Raw genomic sequence first — 21,236 nt, forward strand, 5'->3', positions numbered from 1 at the left:
GCAAGCCTATTCAACCAGGAAAGGGTTTCATTACATGCTCTTCCCTCACGTTGGTGGCTCCCATCACATGTTCCCCTTCAGCCAACAGCTAGGGATGGGACAGGAAAGGTTCATCTTAGAATCTCAACCACAGAACTGGAGAATAATTGAGGTGGGAAGGGAGGACTTTCAGGGATCAGCTGGTCCAGGTGCCTGTTATCCAAACATTTCCATTCAACTGTGTTTTTCATTCATAAAAATTCTCTTGCAATTTGTCCTTGAGCTTCACCTTATCTGTCATTTGCTTGATGGAGCAACTCCTTGGTGGGCTTTACCCCACCCTGCAGCACTCAGCTGGCTCTTTGCACTTACAGTCCCTTCATGGAATCACAGAATCATTGAGGCTGGAAAAGTCCTCTGAGTTCATTGAGTCCATCCATCAACCCAGCAGTGCCAAGGCCACCACAAACCCATGTCCCCAAGTGCCACATCCACATGGCTTTTAAATCCCTCCAGGGATGAGGACTCCACCACCGCCCTGGGCAGATGTGTCAGAGCTGGACAACCTTTTCTGTGAAGAATTTTTTCCTAATATCCAATTGAAACCTCTCCTGACACAGCTTGAGGCTGTTTCTTCTTGTCCTGATCCTTGTGCCCTGGGAGCAGAGCCCGACCCCCCTGGCTGTCCCCTCCTGTCAGGGACTTGTGCAGAGCCACAAGGTCCCCCCTGAGCCTCCTTTGCTCCAGCCTGAGCCCCTTTCCAGCTCCCTCAGCCACTCCTGGGGCTCCAGCCCCTTCCCAGCTCCGTTCCCTTCCCTGGACATGAGCCCATCAATGCCCTTGTCTGAGGATGTCCTGGCAAGGTTGATTAAATATCATCTGTTTTTTCAGGAGGATGAATGGTGCATCTGAAGGATTTAGTGGCTCAGCACGTTCCTGTTGTCAGGCTTGGCCTGAACACAGCAAAATGGAGCATCACAACAGCTCTGAGGAGCCTTCGCTGCCAAAGGGGAATTCAAGCTGCTTTGTCAGAGCAAACACCAGCAGTGAGGAGGGACCAAGGCAGGGAGAAGGAGCTGTAAGGAGTCCTTGAGGTCACAGTCTGAGAGCCCTAATCAATAAAAATAAATGGTAATCTTCCCCCAAGGAAATGTTCTGTACCTTTCAATCTCATTTCGTCTGGAGCTGATCTAAGCAGAGGGGAAAGGCATTGACTTCTGTTACTTTTATTTACCGAAATGCTCCGTACACTGACTGTCTCAGCTCTGACTCCACTGTCATCTTACCTTACTTGAAATTCTTCCAGCTTGATCAACGACTTGTGAAGTGGGCTGGCACCACTTCTTCCTTCTACAGCACCATTAATAGAATATGCTCTTAAAGCACAGATCCCCCAAACAGCAGGGGAAAAAAACCTTTCAGGATAGCAGCTGCACACTGCATATGTTTATGAAAAGAGTAAACATGAAAAACAGACACATTTGGTTTCAATTCACTTTGACTGACCCAAGGAGTCCTCCCCAGAGATAATGCACTGGTCAGCACATAAATTTTCACGTAAAGTGTGCATGATTTTCGCTGTGTGTTAAAAAAGCCAGAAAGATGAGTGGGGAAGGATCTCTGAGTAAAGACACTGACACTAAACTGGTTTTATTCGTGGGCTAATTCACAGCAGCCATCGTAGCAGTACTCACCATGGCACAGCTCAGCCCGTGGGAAACCTGCCCCTGGAGGAAGAAGTACCTCATGTCACCAGAGGCAAGAGTCAGAGGCACAGACACAACACACGGAATAATCTCCTACCCTGCAAGGAGCCTCACTGCAGCCAACAGATGAAATCACGGGCTCAGATATCATTCAACACCGCTATCGCAACTTGATCCACGATTACAGCTTCTGGGAAAATGTTCCCACTTCTCCCATCCAGCCAATTTTTAAGCGAGTTGAAGGAACTTTGTCACAGAAGAGCAAATTTTATATTAGTTTTATTTTATATTAGTCTTTTACAGCAACAAAAACCTGGAAGCTGATGCCAGAACACGGTCCTTTTAATTATAACCAAGATGCTGTAATGTTTTACGTCCTCTGCTGCAAGGCTGGACCACACCGTGGTGTCCTGGCTCTCGTGGAGTCCACCTCATCAAAACATTCCTTGAGGGCTTAGCCTTAAGCATCTGTTTATGTGTTGTGCTGAGCCCAAGCCCTGCAAGGCAACTGCTCCTTTTGTTGATAATGGTGATAATTTCAGTGCTTTTTAAAAAGAAGCTCAAGTGGCCCCCAATTCAATTCTCTTACACTGCTTTGAAATTTGTAAATCCCAAATTCACTTTCAACAGAGATGTAGCTGGAAGCACAGGAGGACAGCCCTGATGGCCACCAATTTATCTTAACTCTCCAAATTCAAGCCAACTGCTCTCAGCATTATTCCACTGAGGAGGTGATATTGATGAAACTCAGCCAAATATGAAGGCAAAATCCCTTTTTTCAATTAGATTTTTTTTTTTAACATCTCCAAAACAGAGTTCCACCATGCGACAACATCTTGAATTAATTGAGCTATGGGCAATCCTCGCTCTTTTTTGTGTACTATGAAATGTAGGAAACACAGATGCTGCCTGTTTAAACTGTCAAACAAGTTTCCTGATGGTAGCTCTCGTGTCTGCTACAGACTTGTTGGTTTAACAAACGTTGCGAATGCAAAGCTGGAACATGTGTGTAAAATATTCCAAGCTACAAACATCGGAACCATCAGAAACTCAGTGAAGGTTTGTGCCGACTCTAACAGCTCCAAATTTTACCATTTTCTATTTCAAACACAACCACACTTAACTGTGAAAAACCTCGCCACCCAAAACAGACTTGCACAGAGCTGCAGGCAGCTAAGCAAATAGTTGGCACATGAAAAGCCTTTCATTTTTCTTAGTTCAAGTTAACAACAAAAACAATACTGCAGGTCATTTATGGCCCTCCTTACCACTACAATCCTTGAAAAACAGGAGGATTAACTTGGTGAGACCATTGTGAAATCTCAGATAATGCACCTAATGGCCAGATACCATCTTATCACACACATTTCCATAGGAAGAATTGCTGAGCAGTGTGCCAAGCATGAGCTCTTGATGGACCTGACACACCAAAGGGACCCGAGCAGGTGTGCAGCAGGAAAAGGGACAAGGCCACCGGTGAAAACTCTCAGAAAGGGGCGAAGTCACGAGAGATGTAGTTATTCTACTGAGCTTGTGATGTCAGAGGTAACACAATTAAGACAAACCATTGAGCTTATAAATTCATGTTCCACCCTAACTTCAACATTTTTTTGAAGGACAAGTGTTTACAGCTTGGCTATAGTATGTGGCTATGTCTCAATCCAGAAGATTTTTATTTCCAGTAAAAACAAGATGTATAAACAATCATTAGCTGTATTTTTAGTACCACCAGAAGGGTCAGGAGATTGTAAACCTGATTTTACTTACCATAAAATACAATAATGAACATTGGTACAGAGAGGTTTGAGAAGTATCCCAGATGTTGGCTGGGAGAGGAACTGGGGAACTGCTTTCTTCTTATGTCAGAGTCAAAATTATTAAATATCCAACTCTTAATGTCAGAATTGAACTTTTTATTAAATACCCAGGTATTTCTACTCATCACCAGTGATTGCAGGGCTTCTAATGAGGATGGACTGCTGACTTTTAAAGCCACTATGTCACCTGTGCTTGATGCAGAGTAAGAAAAAATGAACATGCTCATGGAGCCCATTCAGAAGCAGCTTGGTGAAGGCCAGATATGAGTGTATTTCACTTCCCCAGCCTCACTTTTAAGAAAAGTGGAGTTGCTTCTAAAGGCCTCAACAAATACAGAAGGGGAGGAAACCATTCCCACTCGGCTGCCTGGGTTTTAATCTCTTACCTGGCCCAGGGTCGCACTCAGGGACAGCGGCTCAGCCATGCTGGGAGACTTCAAAGTGCTCTCAAGAACCAGCAAATTAAAAAAGAAGGTTCCCATGGGGAGAGTCATGACATTGAGAAGCTGCAGCTCAGAGGCATTTTGGATCAATGTACAGTGTGCTGCTCATGGGGCTTAATGAAACAATTACAGCCCTGCCGCTGATTGCCTTTGTTTTGTCCCAGGAATCAATAGATTATCCACTGCAAATGTCAACGTGTTCCTGCTCTCCCAGGTCACTCTGCAAGGTAACGATGAACAGCACACAGCACTTGGCTACACTGCTTCTGAATTCCTGTTACAGATAAATGTATCCCTTTCTAAGAAGTCTAAAGACCTGAAAGATGCTCGAATGTGCAGAAGAAACACTGAGGGGACAGCAAAAACGCAAAGGGAGTGTGGATGGAAAAGCAGCTGTTAAAAAGTATCAGAATCTTCAGGCATACGAAGTGCATTCCTCTCTGCAAATGGGAGGTGTATTTTGACAACTTCACTCCTTTGGATTGATTGGGGTTTTTTTTAGGAGAGTTCTGTCTTCTCAGGAATGTCCATTTTTAATTTTAGCAAATCTCATTTTTCTATTTAATTGTTCTGCTTTTTCCCCACAGAGTAAATATGAACTATTTTTATTTTAAAATACAAGGCAATAAGAGAAAAATATAAATTTAATGTATTAAAATCTGACCAAAAGAAGATGCAGAAGCTCCAATTTAATCATACTGCACTGGGTTCCAAGAATATCTCAATCCTATGAAACAGGGTGAATACAGGATGAAAACTTCCTGAATACAGGAGGTTTGAGAGGATCACCTGGATTGATTTGAGGTGAGGGGTGTCAGGAATGATCCAAGGCCAGGCTGGATAGGGCTTTGAGCAGCCTGGTCTAGTGGCAGATGTCCCTGCCCAGGAAAAGCAGTTTTTCACTCCCTTTACCACAGCCAGCTTAGTAAGGAGAATGTTCAAGACATCTCGGATTTTATGGACTGCAAAAATTTCAGGGATGAGGATAATTTTCAATTTGAGGACACACACAGCAGCTGCTGCAGCCAGGCCTCTTCCACGTTTCTGAGCACTGCAACAATGTATTTGTCTGGAAAAAAAATAATTAATAAATTTGGGAACCTTGCTTTTTCAGCTGATGTGCCTTTGCTTTCACCTTGAGCAACAGAGACAAATATATTCACAAAACAAATGGGTTGCAGTGCCTTTGGCAATGAAGTGTTGCAGTCTCCTGACCTCTTATTTCACTACTAGAAACTTTATTTCGACATCATTTTACTCCCTGCACAGGTGAGAAAGAAATCCTGGTATCAAAGTAAGGTTAAGGATGAAAGAGGGATTAAGGAGAGAGCAGAAAAATAATGCACATTAGACATTATGAATGCTCCAGCTGCACACAGTTTGGTTGGAACAAGGAAAGGAGCAGCACCAAAAGCATTTTGGGACTGGTAAATCTGCCAGCTGACCCCTCTGCAATTGTCCTATGGATCTTGATTTCAGTAACATACTGGTAGTATAACATATCTAATAAATTCAGTGTTACAAAAGTCTAGATTATTTGTCTTGAAACAGCTTTTAATCCTGACTTTTAACAAATTTGTGCTTCAGTCAACTAAAAACACCACTGAACTCTGTCAACCCCACCCAACAATTTTATTTTTTTTTTCTGGTAGACCCCAATTAAACGCAGACTAAAAAATTAAACTCAGAGTGAGACGTTAAATAAAAGAGACTCAGAAAATTTGGATACCCAGACAAGAAATAACACTAATGCTACAATGACCTGCGCAGGCTGGAAATGCCATCTGGTGGTTGCAGGTTCAGAGCAGTTAAGGAGAGAAAAATTGTGTTTGCTGAGACAGTAAGGGTTGGTTCTCCACCATATTTTACTGAAGTGTGGTAGATACACAGCAAATAGAGATCTGTGTTAAACAGAAAAATCAGTTAGGATAGTGACTGTAATTTGGAAACAGTAACATTTATTTGCCAATGTGAAACACTGAAGTAATTATTGCTTCAATTACTGGAGCAGCTGGCACTAGGGCACTGCCCTAAAAAAGTGGATCAGTGGGGCAATACTTAAGAAAGCTCAATAAATCATCTTAAAACCACAAATTTTGGAAAGGTAATTGGGATCAATTTACAAAAAACACAGCAGGCTGAGCTGGCAACAGTCCCCCAAAAGGTCTGGTGCTGCTGCAAAGAGGAACCTCAGCGATGGCCCTGCACAGGCAGGACCAATCAAACCAGGGCCACTTGCAACCACAAGGATGAAAATTAGATAGAGGGTATTAAGAACTTTCAGTATTTACGTATTTGCTGCACAGAATCAGTCCAAGGAGCTTTGTTAGAGATGAATGCACACAGTGAGGGATCCTCTTGGGGTGGTGGATGTGTCCTTGCTCTGCTCCTGGAGGAGACAGGCGAGAAGCAACAAACACTTTCTGAAAGTCCCATGCAGCCTCCACTTTTTTCTTTGCAGACATGGAGTGAGAATTCCAACAAAATTCATGTGATTTCATTCCTTAACTCAAGCTTTCTGCCATAAATGCAGTGCACTGCCCTTAATTTATTTTTCTGTTCCACAATGCCCCATTGATTCTTCCTGCACAATGACAATCAGATGTCACAGACAAAGGGAAATGAATGAAATCTGACACATTTATTTAAGCCTGCAGCAGACTAAATTATAAATAAATCCTGCTTTTTTCTGCAGCACAAAGGTTGCAGACTGAGTGTCCCTGTGGACTCTGCTCTCTTCTCACTACTTAACAGACTTTCCAACACTTTCTTTTGTCCTGATAGCAATCTCTCAGCAGGACTTTTGGCAGACACATGTATTATGTGTCAAAAACTGAAGTGGAAATAACTGATGGGAAGCACAAAAATCTGATGGGAATAGTTATAATAAGGAAATGAATAAACATCAAAACAGTAAAACATAACCAGAAAGAATACAGCCAGAAAGCTTCTGAGCTGCTACTTGTCTGAGATGAGCAGTAAGGCCATTTTCAGAGTTAAGATTGTTCTGTATTAATATAGCCAGCATTCATATATGCTGTACTTCGGTAGATATGTTAATTAATTTCATTTCCATTCTTATTTTAATGCTGTTAGAAAACAAAGCTCTCATGAGATGAGCTTTAAATGTGCTATAAAATGCATATAGTAGATTAATTTCTAGAACACTTTCATTTAGAAACCCACTGAGCACAACTAGCTACACTGAGGATGAGTTACTATTGTACATCTGCTCCTATGATCCATCACTTTAACTGACTTAAAAAACCCAAACCATGTGGCAAGTGGAAAAGTAATCCAGCTTTTTTACACTCAGTATTTAGGACTACATACAGGAGGCTCTGGAGGTGCAGCTTTATAAATATAGTGGGTACAAGATGTGGCTACAATGCTTTGGGAAACGCTGATGATTCCCTGAAAAGTGATGATTTCTGCCCTAAAAATTGCCTCCACCCTTCCAAATGCAGGCTCTTCTGTCCCTGTAGCAGGGCTGGGACAGAATGAGCAAGATGAGACATTAAGGCTTGAGTGGAGATGGAGAGTCTGATCAGGACAGCACTTAATACATGTCTGGAGGATTATCTGGGACAACCAGGATGAGAAGGAATTCTGAAATATGTGGCTGATCAGGCTGGAGCTTCAGAGTGATCACCTGGCAAAGACACTCACAGAACTTCAAAAAGATTGATGGATGTAGACTCCACAGGAGCAATGGAACAGAGAAAAGTCCCACCAACATTTCAAGCCACGGTGGTGCTGGGCTTTGAGAAAAGTCTCGTTCAGGAATCCAGAATTAGCTGGAATTCTGCCTCATTCAGTCAGAAAATGAAGCAATGTTTGGTTATCTTTATGCATACAATCCAAATTTCTGTGTTGCTGGTTTGGCTCCCTAATTCCGGACAGGTTTTTGTTCAACCAAGCTGAACTCAAATAAATAGCTACTCCTGTCTAGTCTCCATTTGTGAAAAGTCTCTTTATTTTATTTTATTCTACTCAGAAATTAATTATAAATTATATTTCACACAATCTCTTCATTAACCTGGCTGGAACTAAAACTTAGTTCCAAAACAGGTCACGTATGTTGAACATGATTTTAAACTTGCAGGTCCCCCTTCTAATCACTGCTACCCTTTGATGGATTCTTTGATTTTGCTGTTCACTGGACACTTGGTCAATCTCCAGGATAATGAAATTCCTAATTCCTACAACCAAAGGCAGAAATCACATTCAGAGCTATTATTTCTTATAATAATTCACAGAGACTGGAAATAACTTTATTTTCTACACTTGCAAGTCAAACAGGCCTGCTAAAAAGCAATTACAAACTCAACATGCGGGTTCTTTTGCATTTACTGACATGTATTGATGCTGGAAATGTGTAAGCTTCTCATTTCTTTCCAATTAAAACAAAAAAATGGCATTTTTTTAGCACTGGTCACAACTCTGCATTCTCTTACCACCATCTTATGCTCATTTATCAACAGATGACAGAACAAGGCAACCTTACATTGGGGATTGACTCTCACAAACTAGCTACACTAAAAAAAAACTTATAAAATAGTTTGTGCTAAGTTAAATATCTCTAAATTCAGTAATTGTCTATGACAATATATTAAACAAAACTGTAATAGTGGTGAATTTTCAGCTCCACTGAAGTCACAGGCAAAATTTACAGAACTTCATCCTCAGTGTCTGTCCCCCTTCTAAAAACAGGGATAGAGGTATCAGTCCACAAAAATACTGCACCAGTTTCCTTCAAAAATAACACTGAGTCAGATCTCAGCAAACCACATCAGATGAACTCAGTCTTTGAGTTAATCTCAGCGTTGCCTGGTTTTGCATTTTAATATAAATCCATATTTGAGTTGAGTAAGAGCCAGGAGCCCAGTCTGCCGTGGTGCTGCAGCCCCAGTGGAGGTCAGAAAGTGAAAGCACCATTTCAGCCTCACAGGAAATGGTCATTTACCTCGAGTGCTCACACTAAGGACAACTTCAAGCTGTGCTCAGTTTTCAGGTTTATACTTCTCTCACTTTCCTTTAACTGCAGTCCTTAACAGCTCCCCAAGAGAAACAGAGCATCAGATAAAAGTCTAATCCAAGGCATATCAGTAACAAATACGGGCACAAGGAGATGGAGCTCTCCAGGAACTCTCAGTGGGGACATTAAGTCTGCTCCCTTGAAATTTAACAGAAACTTTAACTTCTCCAGGAGCTCAGCAAGGCCATCCTTAAATGGCTTTGATAACCTTTAAGGTTTTGCAATTCATAGTGAAATTCCTCAGTGCCTGTTAACTGATTTTATATCACATAAAGTTTTTCTCGTCTATTTTGGTTGCAAGCCATATGGGCATCACCACTTTTCAGCATGTCATGTGGGCAGAAAATGTTACACTGTTGGACAGAGGGGTACATGCATTTTCTCCACAAAAAGGAACCCTTCATAATAATCTTCACAAGGATTATTTAGTGGTTCTCCCCATGGCAGCAGGGTGAGGTAAGGCATGGGCAAACTAGAAGGTACAGTGCAAAGAAACTTCTCAGTACCAGGCAACAGATAAACACACACCAGATATGATGCTGACATGAATGACCACTTCTGTTGCAGACTGGGAGTAGATCAATACTATACAGCCCAATTAGTAAAACATAAAATGACTTTTTAAAGTTGCTGTTGAAGCTGTGCTCTCTATCAATAATAGTACAATATTGCAGTAATTTCATATCAAACAGATATGAAAAAACAAAGTTAAATCTGCATTGCACTTGATTCCCCAAGTTCTTACATCTGCTCCACATTAAAATTAATGATTAATAATATTGGCCAAGTGTTTAAAATTAAATCAATGAACCCATGAATGATAGGAGATGTAACCCTCAGAAGGTAAAACTGAATTTGTTTCCTTTCTGGGGGAAAACCACCCATATATCCTTGAATGAGAATCTTTGTTCAAAGGCTAACAGGAAACTCCAAGTTGATTCAAGGTAAATACCAGCCCCTGTTATCCAAGGAGATAAGAAACACAAATGCATTGGTAATGTTACAATGTTGTAATACATTACTGAATTATACAACAGTGTTATTTCCCCAAATTCCTACAACTTGTATGACTTGATAGGGACACAGACAACGTTCATATAATAGATAGAGATAATAAAGTGCTTTCATAAAGGATCACAACTTCCTGTGTTTCCAACAGAAGTATTTACTAAAATGTTATTAAAGATGGTAACCTGTGAGCTGCTGCACCAGAAACAAAACAGTCAGTAAAAAAAGCAGGAATATGATATTTAAGTCTTCCTGTAAAATTCTGCAGAAAAAAAGCACCTTCAACAAAACCCAGCAGTGGTACCTTATGTCTTTTTTTTGTTAGCATAGTTCTGAAATGTGTACTGAGAGCTCCAGGATAAACCTTCCGAGCTCTATTTCACATGAGCCATGTGCATGGAAATACCCACTCTTGTTAGACAAAGGATAAGGCTTATACCAAAAACCACTGTGCCACTTGGCTGCATATCTTTGGTATATTTATAGTGCAACTGTTCTGCTTCTTCTCTGAAGGGGAAAGTTTTCCAAAGCATTGCATCCCCTGCCACTGAGAACCTACCACGAACTCCTACACTCACTAGGACCTCTGACACTGACTTGCTGCTTTAAACTAATGAAGAATGGGCAGTGAAAGTAATTTCTTCCTGTTTTCTAACCATACTGCTGAAATAAAATTGTATCATGCCAGAAGGTAAGAGCAGGGTTCAGTTCTCTTGCAAGATTTTAGGAGTGTACAAATGCGAGCATGAATTTTACAGCAATTTTTAATGACAGATACCCAAGGTGCTATTTGAAAACATCTGTAATTTAATGATTGTTAATCTAGATTTAGTCAACCTTCGTCTCTACTGCAAAAAAAAAAAAAAAAGACACCTGTTTTTCATTTTGCTTAGATACTTAGAATTATTCAAAATGCATAGAAAGGCTAGAACTACTTAATTAAAATATACTGCAAGCGTGTTTCTCTAAACTTATATTGCTAAAGCCTTGCTGTACTGTAAGATTTATTGGAGCTGGCCTTTACACACAGTATCATGTATTGACATAAGCCTGGCTATACACCTGTGCTTCAGCCTGTCTGAGTGGGCACACCAGCACACGACTATGGTACAGATCATCCAGTGGCAGTGCAATGAAATGTGGCGCCATTGAAATGCCATTGCAGGGGCTCTCAACTCCTGAACAACAGCATTCTCTCTGAACACGTCTGTCCCACCAGACTTGCATATTGCTGAACACTGGCTTCGTCACTTGGCCCCTTCCTCCTCTTCTTGTACACGTTGTAAGGCATCACGGTTCTCTTGTGGAGCACTCTCACCCTGCCCAGCTCCTTCAGGCGACCTTCATCGACTGCAGAGGCAATCAGAGAACACAAAAACCAGTCATTTATAGTGTCCACATCACCTTAATTTATGCCACTAACTCCAGTATGCATAATGAAAACCACATGAAGTGAGGAAAGTCATCTGCAGATGGAAGCAGAGCTGAGCTGCAGAGCGTTCTTGAATCGTGGCTGGAAACAAAACCCAGCCTGCAAAGGAACTGTGTTCACAATGAGTGAAAAGGTAAATTGTGCATCACACATTTCTAATGGTGATGGATGGCATTCCTAAAAACACCTCTACAGCTGTATTTAAAAATTCACATTCATTTAATGCTCCTAGAGCCAGAAGTCAAACTCTATCTGGGAAAGACTCTAACAGAACCGACCAGGAGAGACTTGTCATTACTGCACCCCTTGCAAAACCCACCAGCACCAACTGGAACAAATGTATTTAAACCAGCAAGAACCCTCCAGGCTGTTTCCTTAGCTAAGGCACCAGGCAATAAACCACCTTCCCAGGTGAAATTCCCTGGCCTTCCAGCCCCAATCTGTTTTTCCCTCATTCATAGTGGTTTCTGAGTTTCATTCTAGGAGTTACATGTCCCTACTTCAAGTCTGATCCCTGAGCTCTGCAGAACAGGGTGAGCAGTGTAAGCACTCCCTGGGTGGGTACAACACAATTCCTCTTCAAAGATACACACACCACAGTTAAACCTTGTTACCTTCACATTAAGTCACCTTGTGACTTAATTTATCCAGAATCATACACATAAGAGTGTTGCTGAACAAGTTAAAACTTCCTTATTTTTATGGATCCCATTGATGCTCCTACTGCTGAATAATAATGTTATATAGCTGCTGTGTGTCAGAAAAATTTGCTCTACAGTGCTAGAAAACCCTTTATAGAAACTCAGGGAACGTGTCACACATCTGAGGCCACTGCAGGATAAATTAATAAAATTATTACAAAACAGTAGGAAAAGAAATCTTGGACTTTTCTGAACTTTAGGTTCAAAAAGTCACCAAGAGTAAACCCAGAATCTGAAACATAAGATTGAGAATAGAACCATATAAATTCCAGTAGGAATAGAGATGCTTACTGGAACACCAGTATTTTGGGACATAAACTATGCAAAGACTTACTTTTGGACCTTCTTTCTGCTTTTAATTAATGCTTCCTTATGTTGTAAGACAAAGGAGATCATGAAATGCTTTTCTGTGCAAGACATTCTGAAGAATCTGCCCCCGTTCATCCAGAAATGGCCTATAAATTTTTTTCTGCTGATTGCCTGAATGTAGTATGTGAAACTTAATGAAGGCTGCTTTACCAAGTTTGGAATTACTTCATTACTTTTATCTGTGTTTTGGTTCCTGACATGAAAGCACAATGTGTTTCTTAAGACTTAACCAGGAAAACATGGTCTGAAGGAAGAAAATCTGAGTAGTACTTGCTAAGATTGTGCTCTCCACTAATTATGGTTGGCAATTGCTTTAGATAAACACCAAGTCAAAAATACTTTATGGCTTTCTCTCCCTCTTTGAAATCCATCAGGGTTTTGATGTGTGGCCAACACCTCCCTGATATCCCAATAGGCTGGTTTTACTACCAGCCCTTCTGCCTCTTCTGTTACATCCTCCTCCTTCCTGAGAGTTTACCAAGGAAAAAATTTGCAAGTTTAGCTTCTGGAGGTGACACAAGTGTAAAGTTATTTTAACTTCTTAAATTGGAAAGTTTATATTTACTGCACCTCTAGGCTGACTCTCAGTCTGTGCCCCGAGGGGGATTTAGGCCAAGCTGAGCCCTCAAAGCTCTGTGCCAAAAGCACTTTAGAGCTGTTCCCTACTCACTGTTTGATACTCATTGATTTCAAACACTCCCAAAGCCTGATACTCTGGGTGAGTTCATCCTCTGGCTTGCAGTGCTGCTGGCCCCAGATTTGATTTCTTTGAGTGACTAAAGCTACTGTACCTTTGGTTTCACTGCAGCCTTCCTGGCTCAGCTGAACTCTGTTCTTGCTGCTCAGCATTTGTGCCCTTACTCCACTTTTCCTCGTTGCCTCCTTGCCATGAAAAATAACATTCCACATTTCTACAATGATTACCTGTTCTTCCACTGACTCCCCTCAAAATAAAAGCTTTAATAGCAAAAATAACTTTCTGTAAAGGTACTTAAATGTATGTAATTTAAACTATCTGAAAAAGAAACCTTTTACTGAGATCTTAAGTGTAAGTAAAATAATCTCAGGTACATAGTTAAGCTTTTAGACAAGGCAAATAGGAACTTGTGTCACCATCATAACAAATCTGAAAGTCAAAACTCAACCACCTTTCAGTTGCTTCTAGTCTGAAGGCAACACCATAGTAATTCAGGAAACTATTCCCTTTAAACACAATTTAAACATAAGCAGAATAAATTTAAGATAATTTGGTGGAAAATAAAAGCAGATTGGGCTCTGGAAAACTTTAACAAAGAAATTACTCTCCCAGTAAGAAAAATTAAGTATCTGCTCCTGTTGAGTGGCACGTGGTAAAATTTGCTTTCTATTCAAGATGATGCCAGTCGAATTCTAACAGGCCTTCCCCATGTGGCTGATGCTGGGATACAGCAGCAATCACAGTCCAGAATGAGACCAAATGCTTTATTAAATAAAGTTCCTTGCTGCAAATAAGAAAAAGCCATCCTATATTTCCAAGCTTTAGTAAAGAAATTTTATTTAGTGACTTCCATTTCTGGAAAGACCCTGACTGATCAGATAGTGGAACAGTGTGTTAGGGCAATTTTAGTCATTACTGTAATTACTGAATGCAGTACTTTTACCACTAAAAAGTTTTTTAAAAGGGCTTATTTTTTCCTCCTCACATCTTCTCATTTTTCACCTCCTGAGCTGTTGATTTATTGTAGTCTACAGAAGAGACACTGTCATTTGACATAAAAAACATACAAGGTTTCATCCATTAATTCAGTTACATCTATCAATATAGTCTGGATGTTAGATACACAAAATACAGAGCAATCAATTATATAGATTGGAAGTTCCTGTAATCTTAGGAAACTGGGCAACTGCAGCTGCCAACTGAAAACAGAAATATTATCCTGTAAGTCTCAGAGCTAAAAATACAGGTGAATTCTTGTTGAATGAATTACCTGTCACTTCTTTCTTTTCTCCTCTGTACTCCTAAAGCAGCGAATTATTTATGCTGCAGTTGTCTATTGAAATTTGAATATAGGAGAGATTTCACTCATAATTCAACCTTGCCACCTTGACCCCATAAAGACTGCACAGAGGTGTTAAAATGTTCTGTTCCCAGCCCCATACCACTGTTAAATGGAATTCACACATGGAGGATTTCCTTTCTGAAAACACAAAGCATATCAGGTATGTTGCTAAGTACCAGCAGGAAACAAAGCAAGGAGTAGGAGTGATCCAAAGCCTCTCCATGCAATGGCATGGCTTGGCAGGCACTGGTCTGGGTTCCTGACCCAGCTCACACATCCACCTTCACCAAAAGTGCTCAAAGGCAGCCTCAGCCTGCACTCACCCCAAAAAAAGGCTTTTACACTCCAGGGATAAGGAGGAACGTGATGAGCAGGAAGCCTGACAAACTCCTGTACAATCCAGTCCTTATTTCTTTGCACAACCCAAATCAACTTCCCCCTAAAACTACAAGCTCCCTCCTGAAACCAAAACATCATTTTCAAACGCTGATATGCATTCCTGCTGAAATGCCAGCACGAAATAAGGAGGAGTGATTTCACCTTTTTTATTCACAGCAACAGCAAGGTGGACAGCAGTGTGCTTTTTCAGAGAAATCCAGAATTTCATGGTCTGGATTTTTTTCTTACAGCTCAGGGGTGGATTAGCATTTTTCTAACATTATTTTGGGAAGCACACATCCAAATATTTTTATTCTTCAAGTGCATTAACCTTTATTATTACTACCTAATATAATCTGAAGTGAAAACCAGCTCCATCTGGTCAGAAAGCTGGGTAAGCACATGCAAAGCTGGACAAGGGAGCCTTGGAGAGTGGAGAGTGAGCTCTGCAAGAGCCTGGGAGCCAACACCACGCTGAAAAAACGGTGATGGCTCAAAGGTTTCTGTAGCAAATTATACTAAATCAGCTTTTTGGTGGTGGCTGTTGGGCCAAGCTGGTTTTGATCAACAGTAATGAGGAAGGGCAGCCTGAGCTGCAGCATCCTGTACTGCTCCTCTTCAGAGCCATGGTACCTCTTCCCTCCTCCCCTTGGAGAGACGCCTCACAAAAATGACATTTTTAAATTTTTCAGGGGTACAGTCTAGAGATGGAAGCAATCTAACTTTTTTTTTTGAAGTGCTTTTTTCCATTTACAGGAAAACAAGTGAAGAAATAATTAAAAGCAAAGTGACAAATTTATTGACTTTCCTATTTTCTAAATAGGAGAAAGGACAACTGCCAATTTCCAAAACAACCCACATTAGTCACAGGAAAATATTTCTTACATTTTCTGTACTCAGAATGGACTCAGAATTAGTAAGAAGCCTTACTGAGGACTGGCATTTCTAACTCACAAAAAGAAATGTGGAACTCCTGCTAAACTCTGAAATGTTGCTGGTTTTGATCATAAGTTTCAGTTTCTTTATTTGCTCCTTCAACTCCCTGGAATAATGAAAGCATTTGGCCCTCTTCACTTCGTAATTCTGCATCCATACTACATAGAGAACCTGGATTTTTTTCCCCTACTATAGCAGGATAAAACAGTGAAAGAAAGAAAAGAAAAGGCAAAGAACCAACCCTAATTCAAAAATTAAAATGTTTAAACCTGTGCCATTAACTGAAACCTGTGATTCACTTTGAAAGCAGACACTGAAGGAAACTCACATTATAAATTAAGTTTTCATTTTGCTTAAAAATGGATTCTCAAAAGAATTATTTTTACCTCTAAGCATTAAATCCACAGAACAAGAAGTATGAAGATAAACACTTGACAACTGCTGCATTTCCAGCCCATGGATGTGCTGGAGTTTTGATTTTGTTTCCTGTTGCTTGTGGTTTTTAATTTTCAATTTTGAAGCAGTTAGGATTTGCATAGTTTTTAAAGATGAACAGAATGTTACCATTTTTATGATCAAAGAAAAAAAAATTAAAAATTCAGTTTACAGGGAGATTAAAAGTTCCATGATACTCAAGCCTTCAAACTTAGGTGTAAAAATGATGAAAAGAAGCACCATCCCTTGCTGGTTACACTATGGTGATGTTAATTTATCTGAGAAACACTACAGCCTTGTCGAATTTTTTTTAAAGAAAAGCTACATCTGGTTTACATGACCTTGTCACAGTTAATGATCAATGATTTTAAAACAAAGAAACTGCAAAAGGAAGAAACACATTAACTTTTCAAATTTTATGACTGAAACATAGGAGATACTAATTACTGGAAATCGAAAATTATTCCACTGCAGTCAGAAGCCAGATCTTTCTGGCCTTTAAATTTAAGCTCATTTCTTACTCAATTTAAAGCTTAATTTCTTTTGTTCACCAGCAAAGTATAGGATAGGATGTCATCCTCTAAAACAAAAGGGACAATCAGCAATACCCATGAACAGTCATATTTATATAAAACAGTGAGCTGAAATATGCTTTTTCTCATATTGCTTCTTTCAAACTAGACTCATACATTAAGGAATATTAAAGACCCCTATGCCTTGGGGTACAAAAATACTAACTCAAACCAAAATAAGAGTACAGTTAAAATGAAGCATAAACAACAACACACAAAAATTCAACGAAAAGAATTCTTAATTAAAACCAGAAAGCACAAGTCACAAAGGAAGTACAGTGAAATGCTCAGGATATTCTCAATCAGCCAAATCTTTGCAGTTACTCTAACAAAAAAAGGGAACTTTTGAAACCACTGTTCAAAAAGAACATGTTTGTAAGTGGAAAAAGGCACCTTGATCAAAACTTTACCGATGACCCTTAAAACAGGAGAATTGCAGTTTTACAGGTATGGGGATCCTTAAAACGGGCAAAGACAGGAAGTGGCAACGAGGGGAAATCCTGAAGGCATCTTCCAACCCAAAGCTTTGGGCTTTGTGCCTGGACTCCTACAACTGGTTTGTGATGTGCAGCTCCAGGCCGAGGAGCAGCAGCCGGATCGCGCGGCGGAACGCGCTCGCCCCGCTGCGCCGCGGAAACAATAACTCATTGTGCTGGGACTCCCGTTATTCCTGGAGTAAACATCAGCAGGGGCCAGTGGAAAACATTTCCTGTCAATGCAGCAACTCACAGCAGCTCGGGGGCTCAGCTGCAATTCACGGCTTCTGCCTTACCTGGAAACAATCCCTGACTGTGCTGCCCAGCACTAAAATCCAACTGGACACGTTTGGAAGAGATGCACATAAAACAGTATCTATAAAATTCCCAGTTTATTTGAGGAGCTCTCATAGAATGCAATTATTGTAGCCTACCTCAATATATTATCCTGAAAAAAGGTGACTGGGAAATGGCTACTGAAGGGCAAGATTTAAATCATAGAATGACAGAATCATTCAAGCTGGAAAAGCACTCTAAGACCATCAAGTCCATCCATTCCCCCAGCACTGCCAATCCCACCACTAATCCATGTTCCCAAATGCCACATCCACACAGTTTTTAAATCCCTCCAGGGATTGTGACTCCAGCATTGCCCTGGGCAGCTGTTTCAGTGCTGGACAACCCTTTCCATGAAGAAACTTCTCCTAATATCCAACCTGAACTTCCCTTGGCTCATCTTGGGGCCGTTTCCTCTTGTCCTGTCAAGGAGTGATAATGATGTTCCTCCAACGACTTGCTTTTTAGGAATGCAGTGCAAGAAATCCTATTAATACCAGGGAAAATGTTAGTTAAATGAGACTGAACACTTCCCATGTGAAAACAGTATCCAGTGCCTCCAAAGTCAAAATACTATGACAAAAAAAAAAAAAAAAGGAATATAATCTAGTTGATGGCAAGTTGACAAAGATAACTTTTTTACTTTCAGATGTTCTTCCAGAGGACAAAAGGAAGTTGTCACATCAAAAGAAGTTGAATCTCTAACACTATTCTTGATGACTTCAGATACAAGAAAAGAGAATGTGAACTGCCAATGAAGAATATTAACTGCACACCCAGGGCACTTTGGGGCTTCTTTTTCTTGGTTTTTTTTTCCTTTTTAACTACCCTTTTTGCTTATCTAATCAACTTGCAGCCTTCAGCTTAAGTACACTGTGCAGACAAGGGCCAGAAGCAGAACCACAGCAGGTACAGCTCTGTTTTGAAGGAAGGGGCCCTGTGAGATGTTCTGCGATTCTCTCTCATTCCTGTGCACGCTCTCCCTACCCCAGGTTCCCTGACTGCAGCCTCCAGGCCCTCAGCAGTCTGCACAAGGCAGATTTGCAGATCAGAACTAGCAGAGTCAAAGCTTTACAGGCTCATTCATGACCTGACTCATTTCTGGTGGACCCCACAGGCATTTCTAACACCCAGCTCTGATTCTGGGGAATTTTATTTGCTCTGAGTCAGCACTGGGGAGCCTGACCAAGCTTTCTGCTGCATCAGTGTGTGTCCTCCACACTTCTCAGAACCTTTGTTAGCTGAGCTTTCCTGTTCCTTGAAGTATCCCAGTTATTTAGAACAACAGATGAATGTTCTGCATTTTGAGTTATTCATTTCTCTTCAGAGACAGAAGGGGAAATCATGGTTAAAATCCAACAAGCACGTGGAAACAGCACATGAAAGCAACTCTAAGTTGCTGGCTAACAGGAAACAAAAACTGCACAGATATCTTTGAAGAGCCTTTAGCAAGGGAACTGTCATCTCAGGAACATAATCAGAAGTGACTCTGCTACTGGTGGGACAGAAACATCAAACACATTATTAAATCAGTGAATTAATGGTTGAAAATAGTAATGCACCTTACATGGGAAAGATTAGGGATGGTGACAGTGGTGGAGATGACAGGACAAGGGGGAATGGCTTAAAGCTGCAGGATGGTTGGATGTACATGAGATTTTGGGAAGGAATTGTTCCCTGTGAGGGTGGGCAGGCCCTGGCACAGGGTGCCCAGAGAAGCTGTGGCTGCCCCTGGATCCCTGGAAGTGTCCAAGGCCAGGTTGGACAGGGCTTGGAAGAATCTGGGATAGTGGAAGGTGTCCCTGCCCATGGCAGGGGTGGCACTGGATGGGCTTTCAGATCTGTTCCAACCCAAACCATTCCATGATACCATTCTTCTATGAAATGCCAGTACAAAAGACAAAAAGTCAGAGGTTATGCTTTAAGGAGTTACAGCTCCAAAACAATGGGAAGAAAACAGGAAAAAAAATCTGAAGCAGCAAGAGTTAAATACTATTTATTAAAATATTTGAACTGCATAGAAGTGAACGTGGCAGAAAGTACCAAGAGGATCTTCCAGAAAGAAGGGCAAAGTCCTCATTAAGACTGATATGTGAGGAAGAAAAGAACCAGAGATGAGAGTCAAGCTGAGAATTACAAATGCAAACATTTCCACAGAATAGGAAAAACTGAAGCAATTGGCAGTAGCTTATCAGCTAAATAAATCAGATTACAGCGATCAATTTGCTGGCTAAAGTAATTAAAACATGGAATCAATTATGTTCTACGTGAGGAGCTGAGATGATGTCAGCAGAGCAGGGAGTGAACGAGGATCATTCCAGAAGGTCTGACCCTGGCACAGGTTTCCCTGGTGGATGTTGGAGTGTGGCTCAGCACATGCCTGTGGTGTCCCTTCCATGGCTGCTCTGTGCCTGTGCCTAATTACAGCTGTTAACTTTTATCACATTTGGAAACCAGTCCCACATGCTCATTGTCCTCAGCATGAAATAAAATCTGCATGATCGCTCTACTTGTCCCACATTACTGAACTTTTAATTCCTGCTCTTGTGCTCTTAACACCTTCTGAGCATGGAAAATGATTCCTACAAGACTTGGCAATCCTTGCCCTTCCCCACATTCCCCTGAATCTTCACCAAAAAGGAAAAAAAAAAAAAAAAAGCAGAATTATTCTGCTAGAAAATCAAATATCACAACATTCAAAAGGTGAAAGAGTATCTTGAGCATAAACCCATCTAAGAGTCATCTCTTCAATGCGAAGAGAAGTGAAGTATGCCAAGATAGCTTCATTTTTCAAGCAAAATCCTCAAAAAAAAAAAAAAAGTTATTTCAAAACACATCCATTTTTTTCATGATCTCTATGATGGTCATCTTGGATTAACACATATTTTTGTGAATTTTCCAGTCCAAGCCACAGGTTTCATGAACCACACCAGATGTCAGACACTGGGTCAGTTGAGGGGCACTGGTTTAGTCTGCTACATGTATGTTATAAGCAGATATATTTAGAATATCAATAAATACAAACTTTTAAATCACAAATATTTATTAAAGTTTGCTTTTACTAACCCACACACCAATTTATTCCATGGCTGTTGCTTAGAACCCACAAATTAAGAGAATAACATTTCCTTTTTATTACAGAAGCACTGCATATGAGGCTAAAACCCCACGCCCCAGTCATTTCAATTTAATCCAAACATACTAAAAAGGGAGGGGAAAATGTGCCTGGCTACACCTTATTGGCATTATCTTCATTGTTTAAACATCTTGTACAGTCAAGGATCACGCTGGATTTAGAAATATGCATTCTGATGGCTCTAAGTCTTCAATAACTTAATGAGAAACAGAGAGAAACTTGCAAGATGTCTCCTCTAGAGGAGCTGCTAGAAAGAAGTGGTATATCTGTCTTTTTCTTGGTTACAGAACACAAATTTATTACCTATGGCTCTGATAATAGTGGAAAGTTACCTCTTTAGAAGACTTTAGTTCATGATCTCTCAGTTTATTTAAACTGTTTCTGAACTCTCTGAAGTACACAACACTACCTTAAAAAATAAACCTATAAGCAGCA

The 21,236-nt window shown here is 40.6% G+C and overlaps 1 protein-coding gene across 3 annotated transcripts in view; it reads right to left on the bottom strand.

Annotated features, from left to right (window-relative positions):
• Positions 1-6,743: 6,743 nt before the first annotated feature.
• Positions 6,744-21,236, bottom strand: part of ATE1 (arginyltransferase 1) — a 71,429-nt gene continuing 56,936 nt past the window's right edge. For all 3 annotated transcript variants that reach the window (XM_082285960.1, XM_082285959.1, XM_082285958.1), the window contains exon 12: positions 6,744-11,341. In XM_082285960.1, the coding sequence (XP_082142086.1) occupies positions 11,163-11,341 (179 nt within the window). In that variant the 3' untranslated portion in view covers positions 6,744-11,162. The remainder of the gene's footprint in view (positions 11,342-21,236) is intronic.

Source organism: Coloeus monedula (assembly GCF_965178545.1).
Source record: "Coloeus monedula genome assembly, chromosome: 8".
Taxonomy (NCBI): domain Eukaryota; kingdom Metazoa; phylum Chordata; class Aves; order Passeriformes; family Corvidae; genus Coloeus; species Coloeus monedula.